This window comes from Kogia breviceps, chromosome 5 (genome assembly GCF_026419965.1).
Source record: "Kogia breviceps isolate mKogBre1 chromosome 5, mKogBre1 haplotype 1, whole genome shotgun sequence".
NCBI classification, from domain to species: domain Eukaryota; kingdom Metazoa; phylum Chordata; class Mammalia; order Artiodactyla; family Physeteridae; genus Kogia; species Kogia breviceps.
Window position 1 is genome coordinate 78,437,123 of NC_081314.1, and position 22,437 is coordinate 78,459,559.

Below are 22,437 nucleotides of genomic sequence, written 5' to 3' on the forward strand. Positions count from 1 at the left end.
CAACGAGGACCCAACCCCAACGCAGCCAAAAATAAATAAATAAATAAATAATTTAAAAAAAAAAACAGGAAGAAGAATGAGGGTACTGATTTTACTGCTGTCACTCTCCATATCATACAGAGGCACGGCATTGTAAAGTACCACCAAGTGATCTGCCTAGGTTACAAAAACATCTGCATCTGGAGGGAATGGTACAGAGGTGAGATGAAAGCAGAAGGGTATAAAATAGGAGTGGTTTAGAAGGGCCAAATCTTGTGTGCAGCTCAAGAGAGATGAAAAGTTTTCCAGTCAGCAGTGCAGACTGTTGAAACAGGGGAGATCATCAAATTTACATTCTTTTGCAATATAGAAGGTATATCAAAAGGAGCATGACCAAGAGCAAAGAAATGTGATAGTTCATGTAAGAGATGTTGAAGGCATGAACAAAGAGTATAGCAGTGAACATAGAACAGTATGGATAGGGGTGTTGTTAATTAGATGGAAGCTGTAGGATTTTTTGGTTGACTGATGGACTGTTTGCAGTTGAAGAGAGAATAGTGGAGGAAAGTTTCTCAATTTTGAGTAATATATGAAGCCATTTTAAAGAAAAAACATCCCTGGCCCTATGTAATTTAAATTACCATATATACCCAGATATAAGGCACACCCCAAATAAAAGGCAATTCTGTATTTGTCCAGTTCCCAAAAAAGATTTTTGACTAACATAAATATGTAAATTTCTAGAGATTTAAGTGAAATGATTGATGCTTTTTTATAATGTTACTTATTGAGTTAACATTAAATCACAAATATGTATATTAATGCTTTTTTTTCCAGTCATGTTCCATGAAGTAATTTTTTTGTTCTTTTTTTGTTTTTAACTAGCATTTAGATATGTCTTTGTCAGCTTTCTGACAAAGCTGTAGCTGCTCAATATCACCTGACAGTTTTTTGGAGCATGGCATTTTCACTTTATGTTGTTTGAGATATAGCACATTTAAAATTTGTATATGATGCTTTCACTGGACATTTTATCTTAAGTTCATTTATCCTAAATACCCATTTGCTATTTGTGATTTCCACAGTGTAACCATATTGCTTTGTAAATGAAATTTAAAACATAAATATATGCGGTTTAAAATTCAAAGGAGGGCTTCCCTGGTGGCGCAGTGGTTGAGAGTCTGCCTGCCGATGCAGGGGACACGGGTTCGTGCCCCGGTCCGGGAAGATCCCACATGCCGCGGAGCGGCTGGGCCCGTGAGCCATGGCCGCTGAGCCTGCGCGTCCGGAGCCTGTGCTCCGCAAAGGGAGAGGCCACGGCAGTGAGACGCCTGTGTACCGCAAAAAAAAAAAAAAAAAATTCAAAGGATAGGGGAATTCCCTGGTGGTCCAGTGGTTAGGACTCAGCACTTTTGCTGCCAGGGCCGGGATTCAGTCCCTGGTCGGGGAACTAAGATTCCACAAACGTGTGGCACAGCCAAGAGGAAAAAATTCTAAGGATATAGAAGGGTTGTTTTGGCTGAAGTCTGGCCTTTCTTTCCCCAGTGTACTAACTGGTTAGCTGAAGTACTATGAGATAGTTTTAAGTCAGTTTATTAGATGTTGATCACATGCAAGCAAACATGACGTTAGATGCTGGGGTACCAAGACAAAAATCAACCCCTGTGTTCAAGAAGCTCCTGCTCTTTTGGAGGAGCTAGAAAGTAAACAAGTATTTACTGCTTAGTAGTATGTCCATGTATGTAATAGGAGAGTATCACAGTGGTGGGAGTGGGGAGGAGGTAGTGTAGAGAATGCTTAGCACGGAAATTGAAAAAAGTAACACTTATGGTGATCCTTGAGCATGCATGAACTAGACGAAGGGGGAGATAAGGGGAATAAGGACTTTCCAAGTGTGTAATTTGGTGTGACTGTACTGAATTGCATAGGATGGAGAAGAGGAGAGGAAAAGCCAGAGAGATAAGCTGAAGTTTGATCACAGAGGACTTGCCAGATCATAAGAACTTTGGAATTTATAGTGTGGGTGTCAGAGAGCCATTAAAGAATTTAAACTGTGTGTGTGTGTGTGTTTGTATTTGTGTGTGATAATCACACTTGTATTTTGGAACATTAGCTTCAGCAGCAAGGTGGAAGATAGAATGATGATCAGTTAGGAGCCTGTTGTAGTAATCCAGGTAAGAAGAATTAAGGACTTGATTTAAAGCCTTAGAGATAATAGTAGAGAAGAGAAAACAAATGAAAAATATTAAGAGTAGAGTCAGCAGTTCATTTCTGGCAGTAGGACTAAACTAGAGAGATACCATGAATAACCCTACCAACTGAGAAGGAAAATTCTGAATAAAATATTTTTAAAAATCTTTCAAAATGTATCATTGGGCTGGCAAGAAAGTAAAGAATATTCAGAAGCTAAAAATGAAATGAAATTGAAAATGAGATGTTAGTGAGGTTTAAAGTAACTTTCACCCTGGTTGAATCTTCCCAAACTGGATGGCTTTGAACTTCTCTTTTGATGGCATCAGAGGGCACAGGAAACAAGCTTGCAGCCTTCCTAAGGAGAGGAACCTGAAAGGAGAACCCTCCCATACATGAAGCTGGGACCTTGGCATTTGGGGAGTGGCAGGAGAATCAATCTTCACTGAGAATTTATAACAAGGGTCCTTACAGGGTCACATTTCCCCTGTGGTTTCATAAAACTTCAAGTCAAGAATGTATTTTATTAAAAAAAAATATTTTAAGAACTAACATTTAGTATTCATTTATTATTTTTGTCTGCGTTGGGTCTTCGTAGCTGCTCACAGGCTTTCTATAGTTGCGGTGAGCGGGGGCTGCTCTTCATTGTGGTGCACAGGCTTCTCATTGCGGTGGCTTCTCTTGTGGATTACAGGCTCTAGGCACGAGGGCTTCAGTAGTTGTGGGACATGGGCTCAGTAGTTGTGGTGAGCAGCTTCTAGAGTGCAGGCTCAGTAGTTGTGGCTCACGGGCTTAGTTGCTCCACGGCATGTGAGATCTTCCCACACCAGGGCTCAAACCCGTGTCCCCTGCATTGGCAGGTGGATTCTTAACCACTGTGCCACCAGGGAAGCCCCAAGAATGTATTTTAAATAGTCTCTGTTTTGTGGTGCCTTCAGGTACCTTACAAAATATATCAAGTTACCTTCTCTTAGGAGGGATGTACCTTCAACACAGCCTTCAGAAATCTACAAATTAAAATTCCAAGCCACTTGAGATCATAGTCAAAAAAAAATCACAAAGTGCACAAAAAAACATTGCATAGTGAGCAAGACCCAGCAGAAATGAGACAGTGACCTCTAGAGACTGCAGGAAGTTTATATTTTGTCTTAGTAATTCCAGTAAGTTTGATTAATATATTAGAAGAAATGAAAAGAAATATGAGTATGAAGTAAGGGTCTCTGAAACATGACCAGGCAGATTAGGAAACAAAAATCCCAGAACTTCTAGTTATAAAAAATTAACTAAAATTAAAAGCTCATGAACAGGTAAGAAACAAATTGGCACAGCATAGAATGAAGAGTTCTAACATACATCTAATTGGAGTTGCAGAAGGACATAAGTGTGAATGCAGGAGCAAAGTAATTTTTATTTATTTATTTTTAACATCTTTATTGGAGTATAATTGCTTTACAGTGGTGTGTTAGTTTCTGCTGTATAACAGACTGAATCAGCTATACATATACATGTATCTACATATCCCCTCCCTCTTGCGTCTCCCTCCCACCCTCCCTATCCCACCCCTCTAGGTGGTCACAAAGCACTGAGCTGATTTCCCTGTGCTGTGCGGCTGCTTCCCACCAGCTATCTGTTTTACATTTGGTAGTGTATATATGTCCATGCCATTCTCTCACTTCATCCCAGCTTAACCTTCCCCTTCCCCATGTCCTCAAGTCCATTCTCTACATCTGCATCTTTATTCCTGTCCTGCCCCTAGGTTCTTCAGAACAGTTTTTTTTTTTTTTTTGGATTCCATATATATGTGTTAGCGTACGGTATTTGTTTTTCTCTTTCTGACTTACTTCACTCAGTATGACAGTCTCTAGGTCAACCCACCTCACTACATATAACTCAACTTTGTTTCTTTTTATGGCTCAGTAATGTTCCATTGTATATATGTGCCACATCTTCTTTATCCATTCATCTGTAGATGGACACTTAGGTTGGTTCCATGTGCGGGCTGTTGTAAATAGATCTGCAATGAACATTGTGGTACATGACTCTTTTTGAATTGTGGTTTTCTCAGGGTATATGCCAAGTAGTGGGATTGCTGGGTCATATGGTAGTTCTATTTTTAGTTTTTTACGGAACCTCCATACTGTTCTCCATAGTGGTTGTGGCAGTTTGCATTCCCACAAGCAGTGCAAGAGGGTTCCCTTTTCTCCGCACCCTCTCCACCATTTATTGTTTGTAGATTTTTTGATGATGGCCATTCTGACCCGTGTGAGGTGATACCTTATTGTAGTTTTGCTTTGCATTTCTCTAATGATTAGTGATGTTGAGCATCCTTTCATGTGTTTGTTGGCAATCTGTATATCTTCTTTGGAGAAATGTCTATTTAGGTCTTCTGCCCATTTTTGGATTGGGTTGTTTGGTTTTTTTGATATTGAGCTGCATGAACCGCTTGTAAATTTTGGAGATTAATCCTTTGTCAGTTGCTTCGTTTGCAAATATTTTCTCCCATTCTGAGAGTTGGCTTTTCATCTTGTTTATGGTTTCCTTTCATATGCAAAAGCTTTTAAGTTTCATTAGGTCCTATTTGTTTATTTTTGTTTTTATTTCCATTTTTCTAGGAGGTGGGTCAAAAAGGATCTTGATGTGATGTATGTCATAGAGTGTGTGTTCTGCCTATGTTTTCCTCTAAGAGTTTTATACTGTCTGGCCTTACATTAGGTCTTTAATCCATTTTGAGTTTATTTTTGTGTATGGTTTTAGGGAGTGTTCTAATTTCATTCTTTTACATGTAGCTGTCCAGTTTTCCCAGCACCACTTATTGAAGAGGCTGTCTTTTCTCCATTGTATATTCTTGCCTCCTTTATCAAAGATAAGGTGACCATTTGTGTGTGGGTTTATGTCTGGGCTTTCTATCCTGTTCCATTGATCTATATTTCTGTTTTTGTGCCAGTACCATAATGTCTTGATTATGGTAGCTTTGTAGTACAGTTTGAAGGCAGGGAGCCTGATTCCTCTAGCTCCATTTTTCTTTCTCAAGATTGCTTTGGCTATTCGGGGTCTTTTGTGTTTCCATACAAACTGTGATTTTTTTTGTTCTAGTTCTTTGAAAAATGCCATTGGTAGTTTGGTAGGGATTGCATTGAATCTGTAGATTGCTTTGGGTAGTATAGTCATTTTCACAATGTTGATTATTCCATTCCAAGAGCATGGTGTATCTCTCCATCTGTTTGTATCATCTTTAATTTCTTTCCTCAGTGTTTTATAGTTTTCCGCATACAGGTTTTTTGTCTCCTTAGTTAGGTTTATTCTTAGGTATTTTATTCTTTTTGTTCCAGTGGTAAATGGGAGTGTTTCCTTAATTTCTCTTTCAGATTTTTCATCATTAGTATATAGGAATGCTAGCGATTTCTGTGCATTAATTTTATATCCTGCTACTTTACCAAATTCATTGTTTAGCTCTAGTAGTTTTCTGGTAGCATCTTTGGGATTCTCTGTATAGTATCGTGTCATCTGCAAACAGTGACAGTTTTACTTCTTTTCCAATTTGGATTCCTTTTATTTCTTTTTCTTCTCTGATTGCTATGGCTAAAACTTCCAAAACTATATCGAATAATAGTGGTGAGAGTGGGCAACCTTGTCTTGTTCCTGATCTTAGTGGAAATGGTTTCAGTTTTTCACCATTGAGAATGATGTTTGCTGTGGGTTTGTCGTATATGGCCTTTATTATGTTGAGGTAGGTTCCCTCTATGCCTACTTGTCTGGAGGGTTTTTATCATAAATAGGTGTTGAATTTTGTTGCAAGCTTTTTCTTCATCTATTGAGATGATTATATGGTTTTTCTCCTTCAGTTTGTTAATATGGTTTATCACATTGATTGATTTGCATATATTGAAAAATCCTTACACTTCTGGGATGAACCCCACTTGATCATGGTGTATGATCCTTTTAATGTGCTGTTAGATTCTGTTTGCTAGTATTTTGTTGAGGATATTTGCGTCTGTGTTCATCAGTGATATTGGTCTGTAGTTTTCTTTTTTTGTGACCTCTTCATTTGGTTTTGGTATCAGGGTGATGGTGGCCTCATAGAATGAGTTTAGGAGTGTTCCTCCCTGTGCTATATTTTGTAAGAGTTTGAGAAGGACAGGTGTTAGCTCTTCTCTAAATGTTTGATAGAATTTACCTGTGCATCCATCTGGTCCTGGACTTTTGTTGGAAGATTTGTAATCACAGTTCCAATTTCATTGCTTGTGATTGGTCTGTTTATATTTTCCATTTCTTCCTGGTCCAGTCTCAGAAGGTTTTGTTTTTCTAAGAATTTGTCCATTTCTTCCAGTTGGCCATTTTATTGGCATATAGTTGCTTGTAGTAATCTCTCATGATCCTTTGTATTTCTGCACTGTCAGTTGTTACTTCTTTTTCCTTTCTAATTCTATGGATTTGAGTCTTCTCCCTTTTTTTCTTGATGAGCCTGGCTAGTGGTTTATCAATTTTGTTTATCTAATCAAAGAACCAGCTTTTAGTTTTATTGATCTTAGCTGTTGTTTCCTTCATTTCTTTTTCATTTATTTCTGATCTGATCTTTATGATTTCTTTCCTTCTTCTAACTTTGGGGGTTTCTGTTCTTTTCTCTAGTTCCTTTAGTTGTAAGGTTAGATTGTTTATTTGAGATGTTTCTTGTTTCTTGAGGTAAGATTGTATTGCTATAAACTTCCTCTTAGAACTGCTTTTGCTGCATCCCATAGGTTTTGGGTCGTTGTGTTTTCATTGTCATTTGTTTCTAGGTATTTTTTTATTTCTTCAGTGATCTCTTGGTTATTTAGTAGTGTACTGTTTAGCCTCCATGTGTTTGTATTTTTCACAGATTTTTTTCCTGTAATTGATATCTAGTCTCATAGCATTGTGGTTGGAAAAGATACTTGATACGATTTCAGTTTTCTTAAATTTACCAAGGCTTGAAGTGTGACCCAGGATAAGATCTATCCTGGAGGATGTTCCATGAGCATTTGAGAAGACAGTGGATGCTGTTGTTTTTGGGTGGAATGTCCTATAAATATCAATTAAGTCCATCTTGTTTAATGTATCATTTAAAGCTTGTGTGGTAGTTTTTAAATAGAAATGTCTGAGGATTTTTCAGAAGTGATAAAAGAAAACAGTCCTTATGGTGGAAGTCCAGTGAATCCCAAGGAGGATAAAGAAAATCAGCCCCAGGAAATAGAGTGAAACTGCAAACAGAAGACCAAAGACAGAGAAGATCTTAAAAGCAACTAGAGAGAAACAACAGATTGCTATAAAAATGTTTTTCTTTAGTCTGGCAACTTACTTCTCAGAAGGAACAACAGAAGACACTGGAATGCTATCTTCAATGTACTGAGAGAAAATAGCTGTCAGCCTTAGAAAAGAATATCCAGTGATGAAACTGTCTTTCAGGAACAATAGCAAAATAAAGGCATTGTCAGACCAAAAAATACAAAAACCAAAAAACCATATACACACCCACAGCCTTCACTGCAGGAGACTCTTAAGGGACACAGTTGAGGTAGAAGGAAGGTCATCCCAAGTGGAAAGCCTAAGATGGTTTTTTTTTTTTCCCTTTTTATTTTTTTTCCCTTTTTCATTGTGGTTTAGTACAGGATATTGAATATAGGTTCTTGTGACCTGAGATGCTTTTTAATGCCCACAAAATGTCCCACCAAATAGATTTACAATTTAGATTCTACTACTATTAGAAATTTATGTTATCTATAATTTTTCAATTTTAACTGAAGCTATACTGGACATGTGTATAGATATGTTTATGCATGTGTTTTATATAGGTTTATTTAGACTAGATTTATGTAGATTTATTTAGACTTTATATAGATTTATTTAGACCACACACCCAAATTACTGGGTCAAAAAAGTAACAAGCATTATGTTTCTTGATACATGATATAAAATTGATTTGTTAAAGGGCTTTACCAGTTTACATTGCATCAAACAGATTATGCTTGCTTTACTGTACAAGTGAGTGGGCCAGTTTTAAATGGTGAAGATTGACATCTTACCAAATTTTGACTTAGTTATATCTTTGACAAAAAGTCCCATCTCCCTTCTCTCCCGTTGTTATTAAAATGTTTCCTTTCTTATAGAAGTAGAAATTGGTAACTGAATGCATTCTTTCTAACAAAGTATTTCTAACTTTCTAGAGTATAGTCTTTCATTTTCTTTTTCAGTTTATTAACAAATATATAGTCAGCCCATATAAAGAAATGGCAAATAAATGCTTTATTTAGTTTTTGTTTTATTATGAAGGAAGACTACTATTTTTAATGCTGCTGCTTTCTTTTCTAGCTCTGTATATTTCACAGTAATCAGCCAACAAGCATAGAAGTAAACAGTTTTTGTTTTAAAAATCATTCATTCTGAATGATTTGCTTGGGAATTCTGTATTCTATTGTGAACTGAATGTAAGAAGGTGTCTTTTTTTTTAAACTTTTTTCTTGTTTTTATACTATTTCAGGTGCAAGTGAAAGTGTAGGGAAACATATGCTTGAAGCCTGCAACAATAATCTGGAGATGGCAGTCACCATGTTTTTGGATGGTGGAGGAATCGCTGAAGAGCCAAGTACCAGTTCAGCAAGTGTCTCCACTGTCCGACCACACACAGAGTATGAATTTATTGTTTATTGGGAGCTACCCCCTGCCAGAATTGAGCAGTTACATTTTTACATGTTAGATTAGTTCTCTGTTTTGAACAAATTAAAAGTTGAAAGCATCTGAAAGTGTCAGGTGAAAATTTTTATACTTATATGCTTTAAGTTCTCTACAGCACTGTCAAGTCCGTTATTTAATCCTCAAAAGAACCCTATAGGCTGGCCTTATTATCCACATTTTACAGAGGAAGCAGAAGGATAGCCATTTCCCCAAGCTATACAGCAATTAAGTAGCAGATATGGAAGGAAAGCCCAGTAAAGCTTAGATTTCCCAATTCTGGATTTTCCTACATTGTCCCAGGAAAGTTTTGAGTTGTCATGAAAAATTTTTGAAGAAAATTTATGCCTTAAATAGCTACATGTCGCTAATCTTTAGAGGCATCTTCAGCGTATAGAACTGTAATATATAGAGAACAGTAACAGATGATAAGTACATTTGGTGTTTTCTGCCCTTTACATTTGATACCAATGAGAGTTTGAAATGAATATCTGTTAAGCAAAATTCCACTGGTCTTTGGAAAATACTAGAGATGAATGCTACTCAAATGAAAAACACTGATTTTTGAGTCAAAATTTCAAAGATCCTTAAATAAGATTTTAATACTCACAGCCATTTATAATTCTTCAGTGTTTACAACATGAGATACTAAATAAGAAGAATCCCCTTAAATAGGAATAGGCAAAAACATGGATTTTATTTTTTTTAAATTGGATTTTAAAAGCTAAATAAACATTCAGGACATGATTGCCTCTTTTTATTTTTATCTAGTTCCAGATTCTAGAGTAATATTGTTTCCCCACAAAGTGTGAACTCTAGAGGTTATTATTTATATTTTATATAAGTTTTTTCCTATCGATGTTGACTGTGTATTTCAAGTTTGATAGCCCATTCTTCACCAACATAACTCAAATCTTTAGTGGAAATCAATATGAAAACATGATTTAGTTTACATTCACTTGAATAGCAGGTATTCATAGCTGATTTGGGGGGACATATCAGTCCTCACTGTTTAAAACATGTTTTCTTAATTGTACTTGAAAAGACATTCACTAATCAAAATTATTTTTTGATTAATGAATGTCTTTTCATGCTGAATTACATTATAATTTGACTTAGATTATTTGTATTACTAATTGATTAACATTTGATAGTGGCACCTACTTCCTAAACTATAATTTTCTTTCTTTACAGTTCACCTTCTGTTCCATTCTTCCATTTTGTTGGGTAGCTAGCAGTCTTGGAATAGATGACCTCAAATATGTAGTAATCAAGTCTTTCTGTATAGGGACTACTAATTAAGCCATCACCCTAATTGATGTATTTCATCAGATTCAGGCTTGTTTCTTGAGTAATTAAATTGCCTTAGATGAGATAACTTTGTACCACACACACACACACACACACACACACACACACACACTCTGTAAAGTGAATTATACCAATAATGGAAAGATCTATTCAGGTAAAAGATGTGTTTGAAGTTTTTAGTTTTGCTAAGATAATGGCCTTTTTCTCTTTGGTGAAAGAGATTTAATAGAGCTTCCTCTTAGAGACACATTGTTTGTTTCTTTAGAGTATTGCAGTTCTGTGTGTGAGCAGGGACTGAAATCCAGTAGGAAAGAGTGCTTAACATAATTTTGAATTATCCTTTATCCTTCACTCATTTGGCTTATTGTAGATTTCTTTGTTTAACTAGTTGTTCTTTGATCACAGGATATTAGTTTTTGTTGACAAATGAGTATTGATACTGTATTAAATAAAGTATGTTTTGAAGTTTCAAGTTTTAGGTGTCAAAAACAGGGCCTTAAGCTCAGTTATTACTATTAGAAACACCTGAATGAAAAACATTAGGCCTAACATAAATTAATATTTATTATAAGGGGAGCATATTAAATTTGAAACTTACTTGCTATGAGCATTAATCAGCAGAGTTTTGTATTTGAGTTAAAACTAAAATAATTAAACTGGTATATAAAGGGATATACACCATTTTTACAGCATATTTTAAATGAGTATTGTTCACTAGAAGAGATGGATTATTAGTAAACCCTCTGGAGGTAAACTTTAAAGAGTTTTTAGGCTTTTAAAAGAGTATTTTTTCTGTTTTATATATGTGAATGTCTATTTAATAAATAATCCAAGGGTACTTGTTAGCCAACTTCATAACTAGCATAAAATTAACTGCCTGTTTAAGCTTATTTTAATATATCTGTGAGTTAATTACCTATTATTTGGTATAGCATTGATGTAATATTGCTTTTATTAAGCTCATATTTTCCATTAATTTTTTTGCCTGAATTGTGTGTGTGTGTGTGTGTGTGTGTGTGTTTGTAAATTTCCTATCTTCTTTTTTTTCTAAAGAATTTAGGGTAGGGAACTTAGAGGAAAGGAGAAATATTTTTTATTTTTCTGTTTGTTCTCTTTCTTTATAAACCCATTTGCACTGTCTATGCCAGGTACTTTATTCCAGTTCATCTCTATATGGAAATCATCTGACAATCATTTATCATAATTTATTGTGGTTCCTAAAAGCCACTAAATCTGTTCATTTTATTTGTTAATTTGAATGTGCTCACAATAGTTACAGTAAGAATAGGTAGCAGAAAACAGTTTTCATTTGGATATTTTCCCACTTTTTTTTTTTTTTAATAGAGAGGAAGTTCGTGCCCCAATTCCTCAAAAGCAGGAAATATTGGTGGAACCAGAACCTTTGTTTGGTGGTAAGTTTACCTTTTTTCCTTAGCTGTATTTGACTTTATTGTTGTCTTCAGGATTTTAATGAAGCTATCAAAAGATATGAAGGCTTGCTCAGAGATTGTTACTTCAAGTAGAGTTGATTCTTATCTTGTAATTCTGTACTCCCCTCAGGAAAGTTGCACAGTTGGCTCTTTCCGAGGAGTGAGCCAGATTAAGAAGTTGATAGTTGTTGCAGAATGCCAAAAGGAGGAAAATAAGCAAAAAGAACTGCTGCCTTAAAATGGAAACAAATCTATCATTAGATGAAAGACTATGATTATTTTTTGTTTTTTGGGTACCCACTTGACTGCCATATCCTTCACTCTTTTTTAATTTCTAGAAGTGCTGTTCTTGTATTGAAAAAAGGAGGAAGTAATCCCTAATCCATGCAAAAAATTGTGATATCAATCTGGGGTGCATAGAGAAGATAGTAGGAAATGGAACATTTAATCAAATTTAAAGAAAATTTATAGTTTTATTTTAATAAGCACTTGTTTACCTTTTGTGAGCCAGATATTTTAGGCATTAATAGATAGTTATATTAAAAAACAGAAGATAGGGGATTTCTCTGGCGGTCCAGTGGTTAAGACTGCGTTTTCAGTGCAGTAGGCAGTGGTTCAACCCCTGGCTGGGGAACTATGCATGTCATGCGGCATGGGCAAAAAAAAAAAAAAAAAAATTAAAAAAAAAAAAAAAAAAAAACCCAGCAGATAAAGTTATGATTTGGTTGTGTAGACAGAGACATAGAAATGTATATTGTATATATTGAGAACAGCAGTACAGAGAAATAGGCCTATAAAAAGTTTCTTAAGTAAAATAAAGAAGAAATAAATTGTAAGAAAAGGATGAAGAAAATTACATAGACCATATCTTTTTATTTGAAAAAGCAACTTAGTTGAGAGTTTTAAGATTGATTTTTAACTTGGCAGCTTTGGAGTTTACTGTAGAAAGAAATAAAGGGTATACTTTCCAGATTCAGATATAAAGATGGGAGGAAGAAAACGATAAGGTCTGAATATTGAAATATAATGTGTGCTTTCTGAACTGTTCAATTTAGCTAGTCATTGTGCCTTTAATATACCAGAGGTGATAAAGCATTGTTCATGTTTTTTTTTTTCATATAAATGTTATAGATTTTGGAGCTGAGGAATGCCCTCGGAAGCTTTATCTTTCCTTTATTGCAAGGAATAAAGGCAAGATCTTTGAGTGGGGAAGACTACAGCAAATGGATTCTGTGCTATTTTACTGTTTAACAGAGGCAAAAGAGTTCCCATTTGAAACTCCACTTTCTTCCTTCTACATCTGGTTTGGTGAGGGGGGTGAGAATGACTTTGTACAGTTAGGGAGTCAGTCCTAACTTCCACTATTAGACCTTATTATAACTTTGAAAAGGTTTTTGGAGAACTAGTTTCTTCTTTGGGATAGTATCGATTTTTAAAAAAATAATTAATTTTGGCTGCGCTGGGTCTTCATGTGGCGTGCAGGCTCTAGAGCATGTGGGCTTAGTAGTTGTGGCGTGCGGGCTCTCTAGTGGTGGTATGTGGGATCTTAGTTTCTTGACCAGGGATCGAACCCAGGTCCCCTGCATTGGGAGAGTGGAGTGTTAACCACTGGACCACCAGGGAAGTCCCAGGTATAGTATTGATTTAAAGTGTGATTCTCAAAGTGTGGTCTGGGAGTCCCTGATGCCCTTTCAGTGGGTCTGTAAGATCAAAACTGTTTTCATAATAATACTAGCAAGTTATTTGCCTTTTTCACTATGTTGACATTTGGGCTGATAATTCAGAAGCAGTGATGAGTCATACTGCTGCATCTTAATTGAATCAGGACAGTGTCACCAAACTGCTACTATTTGTTGAATTCTTCACTGACACACACTTGCAGTTTAAAAAAAAAATTCAAAGCAATAAAAATTAATTTCATTTATCTTGATCCACATTTTTAAACTATTCTGTTTGATGAAATAGGATGTGTGCATAAAGCACTTCTGCATACTGAAGTACTCTGGTTACTTTAAGGTGAAACACTTGTACAGTTGTTTGAGTTGAAAGCAAAAGTAGCTGCTTGGCCTTCCCTGGTGGCGCAGTGGTTGAGAGTCCGCCTGCCGACGCAGGGGACACGGGTTCGTGCCCTGGTCCGGGAAGATCCCACATGCCGTGGAGCGGCTGGGCGCGTGAGCCATGGCCACTGATCCTGTGCGTCTGGAGCCTGTGCTCCGCAACGGGAGAGGCCTCAACAGTGAGAGGCCTGCATACCACAAAACAAAAACAAAAACTAGCTGCTTTTTCTATGGAACATTATTTTTCTTGAAAGATTACTGACAAACTATAGTTATTTAGACTTAAGCATTTGGCAGACATTTTCTTGAATGTGAACAAAGCCTGTTAACTGCTTCAAGGCAAACAACTGACATTATTTGTTGCCAGTGATTTAAGAAAAGAAAAAAGGCTTTCAGGCAGAACTTAGAATTTTAGAAAGTTTATGTGCATGATTGTGAGCTTGATAGCTTCCCAGTACTTAAAGGCTTTCTGATGAGGTTCGCAGTGACATTAACAGATGGTGATTTTTTTTTTAATATCGTATGATGAAAATGGTCAGTATTTGGAATATTTGCATAACTCAGTGAACAAGTATTTTCAAATGACCAAAGCACAATATTACAAAATTGTGCATGGGTGAAAGGTTATTCGGATCTATATGTAAGTATCTATGTATGCAATATAGATTAAATATCTATTGCTGTTTAACAAATCGCTTCAAAATTTAGCTTCCTGAAACAACAAACATTTGTTATATCACCATTTCTGTGGTTCAGGAATCCAGGTGTGGCCTAGTTGGGTGCCTCTGTTTAGGGTCTCTCACAGGGTATGATCAAGGTGTCAGCCAGGGCTATAGTCATCTCAGAGCATGACTAGAGGAAGATCTAAGTTTACTCACGTGGCTGCTGGTTGGCTGGAGACATCATTTCCTTACTGCAGAGCAAATGAGAGAGCCAGAGAGGGCAGCCCAGGATGGATGGAAGCCACCATCTTTTTGTATAAGTACTGTGCACTAACAGATTGCACCACTAGAGCTCCAGCCACTATGTTTTTGTAATCTAACTGTTGGAAGTGACATCCCATCACCTCTGCCACATTCTGTTTGATCCTGCCCATACTCAAGATGTTCACACACAGGTTTGAATCCCAGGAGATAGGGATAATCAGGGGCCATCACAGAGCCTGCCTACCACATAAGACCAATGGATTTTAATGGAGCAGAGTATGAAAAGTTCATTGATAAGATTTCAGATTCCATGTTGCAACCAACCTTTAAGAAATTACCACTGGTTGAGCTTTGGTGTAGTAGCAGGGGAGAATGTTCACAATTATCTTAAAACACTATTAAAATACTCTTGCCTTTTACAACTACATGTCTGTGTGAAGTTGAATTTTAATTTTCTTCATATACATGAACTAAAGGAATAGGAAGCAGCAGGTTGAATGGAGAAGCAGATCTAAAAATTCAGGTGTCTTCTCTTATACCAGTTATTAACAGATTTGTGAAAATGTGAAACAGTGCTGCTCTGCTCATTAAATTTTGTTCTCTGTTCCTCCCCTATTCTGACTATGAAGCTCCTTTTTGAATCTCTTTTAGCTCTTTGTAGCTTAGTCTCTTTGACCTCAGTGACCAGTACTCCTATTACGTGGGCAGTGGAGTGAGAGTACAGAGGACTGATGTTTACTTACAGCATATGGTTTGGAAGAGTGAGGAAACCACATATTGAAGAGGCAGGCAGGAGTAATAATGATCCTAGAGCTAGAGGTATTGTGGCTTGAGGAGAGATTCTTGGTTAGACTTAGGATATATAAGGGGGAAACAAATGGGAGCAGGTCATGAGCCCAAGAAATACAAGAGAGTGGTTGGAAAGCTAGCAATAAGAGGAGCTAGGGGCTTCCCTGGTGGCACAGTGGTTGAGAGTCCGCCTGCCGATGCAGGGGACACGGGTTCGTGCCCCGCTCCGGGAAGATGCCACATGCCGCGGAGAGGCTGGGCCCGTGAGCCATGGCCGCTGAGCCTGCGCGTCCGGAGCCTGTGCTCAGCAATGGGAGAGGCCACAACAGTGAGAGGCCCGCGTACCGCAAAAAAAAAAAAAAAGAGGAGCTAGTATGAATCTCCAGGAGATCGAGTGTATAATAGAGAAGGGCTAAATTGGGGGTGGGGTGGGGGCGGGGAGTGAGAGAGCAAGAGAGAGAGCGAGAGAGAGAGCGAGAGAGAGAGCGAGAGAGAGAGAGAGAGAGAGAGAGAGAGAGAGAGAGAGAGAGAGAAGAATGTAGAATATTGATTGGCCTGCCTTTGGCAGTTTAAAAGTAGAAGAAAAGTACCTTTTATGTACTACCTCCCCAATAATAATATTCTTTCTTAGGCAGCTGTTTTATGTCTTATCCTAAGGTAACCTTACTTTCTTGTTATGGTTAAATAATATCTGATAATGAGTTTTAAGAAAGCATTATTTGAGCAGTTAATATTATTGCTGCTAGAAACATGTACATTTAAGATAGGAACTCTTGACTCTTGATTAAAAATAGTTCGAAGGTTGAAAAGAATAACATTTCTTGCTTCTTGTTTATAAAGGGAGGGAGGAAGAATAATGCAGTATTTAAATTTTATAAGTTTAAATAATAAAATTAATAATTTATTTAAATAAAACAATTTATATGTAAAATTCAATTTAAATTTTGAAATTCAGTACAAAGCTAAAATATGGAAGTCTCTGATTTTTACCAAATTTCCTTTTCCTAGAGATAATATTGTGATTCTTCAATATAAATACTGATAAACATATGTGCATAAATGATATACTGACCTGATAATGCTTTAAACAAATGTGGGATTTTTTTAACATATGGTTCTGCATTCTTTTGTTACTTTTTTGTTTTGTTTTTTACTCAGTAGTTCTTAGATTAAAAGAATTACCCTATATAATGGCAAACACAGGCTGTTGGGAAAGATGCTTTGACATGGGATGGGGGACTTTTATAGTTTCTGTCTAATCTTACTATGTAATCATCTGTTAATGTGTAGCATTGTTCTGGTTACATGCTGGCAGTGCTCGTGGGGCTTGCCATAAACCAACTGAATAACTGTTACCCATATTGAAAGAATCATTAAATGTCCTTATTTACTGTAATGTATATAAATGACCTGATAACTTTTTTTTTATTGGAGTATAGTTGGTTTACAATGTTGTGTTAGTTTCAGGTGTACAGCAAAGTAATTCAGTTATACATATACATATATCTATTCTTTTCCCATTTAAGACCTGGTAAAATTTTTATGTTTAAGAACATACAGGAAGATAAAATTTTGATGATTGCTTTTTCAGCTTTATCTGTACAATACTTAAGGACTGGGTAATAGACACTATACAAGGGTATCAAAGGACGTTGGTTCTGTTCATTTTTCTGTTAACTGTAGGAAAAATTTTTCTTCCAAAATTACAGTTTTTGGGTGTTTATAATTCTGCATGTGTATCCACTTACTAAGAGGTAGTTCTTAAATATTATGGTTTAGAACTTACTCAAGTGTTATACTAAGGGGTAGGCAGATCATTTAGGCTAACCTGAATTATGTATTTGCAGCATGTATGTAGCTTCATCGCCATGGGAAGTCATCCTCAAAATCTTTCTTCCTATCTTTTTACACAAGTTTGGCCAAGTTTTTTAACTGCGCCTTAATTTTCTTTTTTGTATAATATGATTGGGCTGAAGATGGTTAATTATATATGAATGCCTTGAAGGTTTTTAAAGTATTTTATATTTTGAAAGAGGGCACCATTATGAATCTGAGTGTCTTAAAATAAGAAATTGCTATAGATAAGGGCATTTTTAGACTTGTTTAACTTTTTGTATCAATTCTATTTTTTCCTTCTATAGCTCCTAAAAGACGACGGCCTGCACGTTCAATATTTGATGGTTTCCGGGATTTCCAAACTGAAACTAGTAAGTATCTATGAACCAGTTTATCATCTCTTTTTCCCTCCCTCTCCCTCTCCCTCTCTCATTGTCTTTCTCCCCTGTCTCCTCTCCCACAGATTAAAACCACAAGGTGGAAAAGCACCCACACACTCCCCTTCAGGTCAAGATCCTAGTTTGTTTTATATAATTTTTTTTCTTAAGAAGATGATTAATATTAGGCCTAATAACTTTGAGGATTCATCTTATTTAAAAACTAAATTATGAATTCAGTGTGTGATTGTTATTAGCTCCCCCTTGAGCTGAATTGTTCCAGATTCTAACCTACTTGATTATAGAAGAATAAGAGAGATGGATATAATGTGAGAAATATGGTAATTTACAAACTTAATCTGTTTCTGAATGAGCACTTAAATGCTGACTATAATAAAATAAAAAACTGATTTTCCTCAGGATCCTGATATATGTCAGTTAAAGGAATGACCACAATGAAAATGGTTATTGTAGGGATTGGAAAATAGAAGAAAAGGCCATACTACCCAAAGCAGCCACTATTAACATCGTAGCAACAGTTGTTTGGAATAGGTTTATATCTTTCTGTTGAATAAGAATGAGAGTCTTGGCCTTCTCCTTTTAGTGGACTTAATACTGATTTAGCAAGGGAATCCTAGAGAAAAGGCAGTTATGTTTAGAGAATATATGAGAAACTCTTGAACCATATTTGATTTTGTAATAATTTATAATGAGCTCATTGAAGCACAGATGGGTCTTGTAACTTGAGAGTTGATGTGGAATCCGGACTGACTCAGGCCATCCAGGGAATCCTGTTCCATTTCAGGAGAAGATGACAGCAGTAGTCATTCTCTCTCACTGCTATAATCTTTCAAGATTGGGAATGTAGCTAGAAACAACTAGAATGTAGCTAGATAAATTAGGATGAGTTTCAGAAATAGATAAATGAAGATGAAAGTTTTCTCCTGTGCTAAATAAAGTTAGTTTTGAGTATGTGAAGGAAATATTTTGAATAAGTGACTCTTACATAATTTCCACTTTTATCCTTACCTTTGGATAGAGAGCACCAAGTCTTAAGACTCCCTCCCCACCTGACTTCATATTTTTTTTCAGAGTCAGCCTTAGATCTTTGCGTTTGCATTTGAGGTCAAGCACATTGTTCATTCTTGCAACTGATACATTTTTTTATAATTGCAAGATTCATGACTTTTATTTTATGGCTAATTGAAACTTTCTCATCCTCCTGTGTTGCAGTTCGGCAAGAACAGGAATTAAGAAATGGAGGAGCAATAGATAAGAAACTAACTACCCTTGCAGATCTGTTCCGGCCACCCATTGATTTGATGCATAAAGGCAGCTTTGAAACAGTAAGTTGTTGGAGATTCTAAGCTTGAGCTATGAATCTTTTTGCATTTTTAGTGATGTTTTTCTTTCTAAGAGCAAAAAAAAGTTTTCAGCATATAGAGAATTGGCATCTTAGTAAGTATGAGATACCTAGAAGGTTACGTTGATTTATATTTCTTAAAAGTTTATCTATTTTTAATTACTACTTACTACTGAGAATATTGTGTGTGTGTGTGTTTTGGCCATTTGTGAGTTGTTTGTAGGTATCTTTTACCCATATTTTTATGAGGATCCTAGTGTGTTTTAAAAGAATACCTCTGTGGTTGCAGAGTATATTCTCCCTTAGTTCTTGTTTTAATTTAGCTGAAGCCAAAGGAAAACTTTCCGGAGCAGGTTTATATGATTGTCTGCTAAATTATAAGCTTACTGAGGGCAGGGGAACCATGTTTCTTTTTATTTTGGTGATCCATGGGACCCAGTCTCTAGTATTTAATAGGAACATGGTATTTGGTAAATGAATGCGTTTAGTTAGGATTTTAAATATTCTTCTGTTGAAGTGTTCAAACAACTTGCTTTTGTGTGTTGACTATCATGTTAATGCTCTTTTGAATCAGAAGAACATTTCTGTAGATGTAAATCACTGAAATTTCAGGTAAGTCTTTTCTGTTAGGATAAAGTAGGCCAAACAATAACTAAAAATGACGTTAGTAGCTACATATTTAGAAGTGAATTTTGATTATTTTATTTTATTTTATTTTTTTTGCGGTACATGGGCCTCTCACTGTTGTGGCCTCTCGACGTGCAGGCTCAGCGGCCATGGCTCATGGGCCCAGCCGCTCCATGGCATGTGGGATCTTCCCAGACCGGGGCACAAACCCGTGTCCCCTGCATCGGCAGGCGGACTCTAAACCACTGCGCCACCAGGGAAGCCCTTGATTGTTTTTTTTAAAAAAAATTTTGTCCTTAGACATACTCTTAAACTAGCCTAAATGAAATATTTAGGTTAAGAAATTTAACTGTAAGCTTTTTCTTTCTGAATTCTTTAATTTTCTGAATTGTAAAACAGGAAAGTGTTTGGCTGCGTGTAACAAAATCCAGATGATGGAGATTTGATTAAATGTGTTTTTATTGTTGTGTAAATAAAGTTTAGGGAGTCTGGTGTTCATTTATCAGCTCCAAAATGTCAGGTTAGATGTCTCCTCAGTTTTCTTCATCTTTCTTTCATGATCTTTAACATGGTAACTGCCTATTCTTTCTACTGTTCTGGTGATAATATAACCATTGACAGAGTAGCACAGTATGTAAGACAAAAAGGATCTGAGTTTGTTTTGATGTGCTTTCTATTTTCATTAGCTTCTGTGTTGCTCTGGGGCTTAACTAAATAACTCTGAGCTTGATTTAATTTGGTCACTTTGGGCTCATAAAAAGCAGTTACTCTACTGCTTGTTATTAAGGGAAAATGTGAATCTTTTGATACTGTCATCTGAAGTTTGATTCATTTTGTTAAGTTGTATCAACTTTTTTCTTTGAATTTTGTGACCTAATTTGTTTTCAACAATCTTCATTTTTTTTCACTGATAATACTCAACTTTATCATTTACAAGCCTTTAAATGATATAAACATTCCCAGAAAAAGTAGGCATTTCATTATGACTAATGATATATCCATTAGTTTTATAGAAATTAGGGAAGTAATATGCAAAATTAAGTTCACTGAAACTTAGGTGAATATTAAAAATTAAAGGAATAGTCTGGCTGCTCAGGCAGGACCCACAGGTTTGAATTAGATGTAGATCTGAGCCAGTTTTATAGGTGTAGAAACTAGACTTTCTTTCTTTTTTTTTTTTAAATTTAATTTTTTTATTTTTGGCTGCATTGGGTCTTTGTTGCTGGACGCGGGGGCTAATCTTTGTTGCGGTGCAGTGGCTTCTCTTGTGGAGCACAGCTCTAGATGCACGGGCTTCAGTAGTTGTGGCACATGGGCTCAGTAGTTGTGGCTCACACGCTCTAGAGTGCAGGCTCAGTAGTTGTTGGCGCATGGGCTTAGTTGCTCCGCAGCATGTGGTATCTTCCCAGACCAGGGCTCGAACCCATGTCCCCTGCATTGGTAGGTGGATTCTTAACCACTGTGCCACCAGGGAAGCTCATACTTTATTTCTTAATGTAAGTAGAGGTAGACCATGTTCAAGGGTTCTGGCTCATGCTAACCAGATGAGAGATTGGTTAGTTCACTTGTTCATTCAGTAAATATTTAGCGAGGCCTCCTGTTGCAAGGCCTTGTTCTAGGGGATGGGGATTATGTGTATTGGGATAAAGATTTAACTATGTGTGAGAGAGATCAGGAATAAAACAAACATTAACTTAAACAAGATGAAGTCCATGCTGTTAGGATGGTTCTGCTCTGTGAAGTTATTAGGAATGCAGTTTTTTCTGTCCTATGCTGCGAGGTCTTGCTTGCCCTTGTCTACATGATTCAAGGTGGCTTACTACCACCATGCTTTTCAGTTAGCATGAAGGAAGGGAGTGACCAAGAAGGGTACACCTTTTCCCTTTAAAGGCACAACCTAGAGGTCATACACATCACTTCTCACATTCCATTGACCAGAAATGTAACAGGGAAGAGCCAAACCTTGACTACAAGTTGAATCTGTTTCTTTTACTTTAACGGACAGTTTCTGCTGCTTTTGTTCACTAAAAGGATACTGTCTATATATAATGGCCTGCCTCAGGGAACCCTGCCCCTCTGTCTGAAAGTTAAACCAAAGTGCCTCTGTTCAGGGAAGCATCCTAACCCTGTCCACCTGTGGATGGCTGTAAGAAAGAAGAAATTAACACATCCCCTCCCCAAGGCTGGCCATTCCAGGGGATATTTGCAAAACTTAACAGGCCTTTTTACTTTACTTCCTCATCTCCTCCCGCTTTCCATTCTATAAAAGAAACTGGCATCCAAACCACGATAAGGTGCTTTCCGAATAAAGTACCTTGCCTCAACACTTCATCTTGGGATTTATTGGCGAGCAGAGCGAGCTTGGACTTGGTAACAGAACTTAGCAATGTGGCCACGCCTAGTTGCACAGGACACTAGGAAATCAAGATGCTTAGCTGTAAAATGGACATTCTATTTTTTTTTTAATTTTTAAATTTTATTTATTGTTTTATACAGCAGGTTCTTATTAGTCATCAGTTTTATACACATCAGTGTATACATGTCAATCCCAATCACCCAATTCATCACACCACCACCACCCCCCGCCCCCGTCGCTTTCCCTGCTTTGTGTCCATACATCTGTTCTCTATATCTGTGTCTCATTTTCTGCCCTGCAAACCGGTTCATCTGTACCATTTTTCTAGGTTCCACATATATGCGTTAATATACGATATTTGTTTTTCTCTTTCTGACTTACTTCACTCTGTATGGCAGTCTCTAGATCGTCCACGTCTCAACAAATGACCCAATTTTGTTCCTTCTTATGGCTGAGTAATATTCCATTGTATATATGTACCACAACTTCTTTATCCATTCGTCTGTCGATGG

The 22,437-nt window shown here is 36.6% G+C and overlaps 1 protein-coding gene across 2 annotated transcripts in view; it reads left to right on the forward strand.

The window, feature by feature from the left end:
- UBXN7 (UBX domain protein 7) overlaps nt 1-22,437 on the forward strand; it is a 61,403-nt gene that overhangs the window by 12,313 nt on the left and 26,653 nt on the right. For both annotated transcript variants that reach the window (XM_059065231.2, XM_067034320.1), the window contains exons 2-5: nt 8,663-8,810; nt 11,509-11,576; nt 17,508-17,573; nt 18,813-18,925. In XM_059065231.2, coding sequence (XP_058921214.1) covers nt 8,663-8,810; nt 11,509-11,576; nt 17,508-17,573; nt 18,813-18,925 — 395 coding nt within the window. The remainder of the gene's footprint in view (nt 1-8,662; nt 8,811-11,508; nt 11,577-17,507; nt 17,574-18,812; nt 18,926-22,437) is intronic.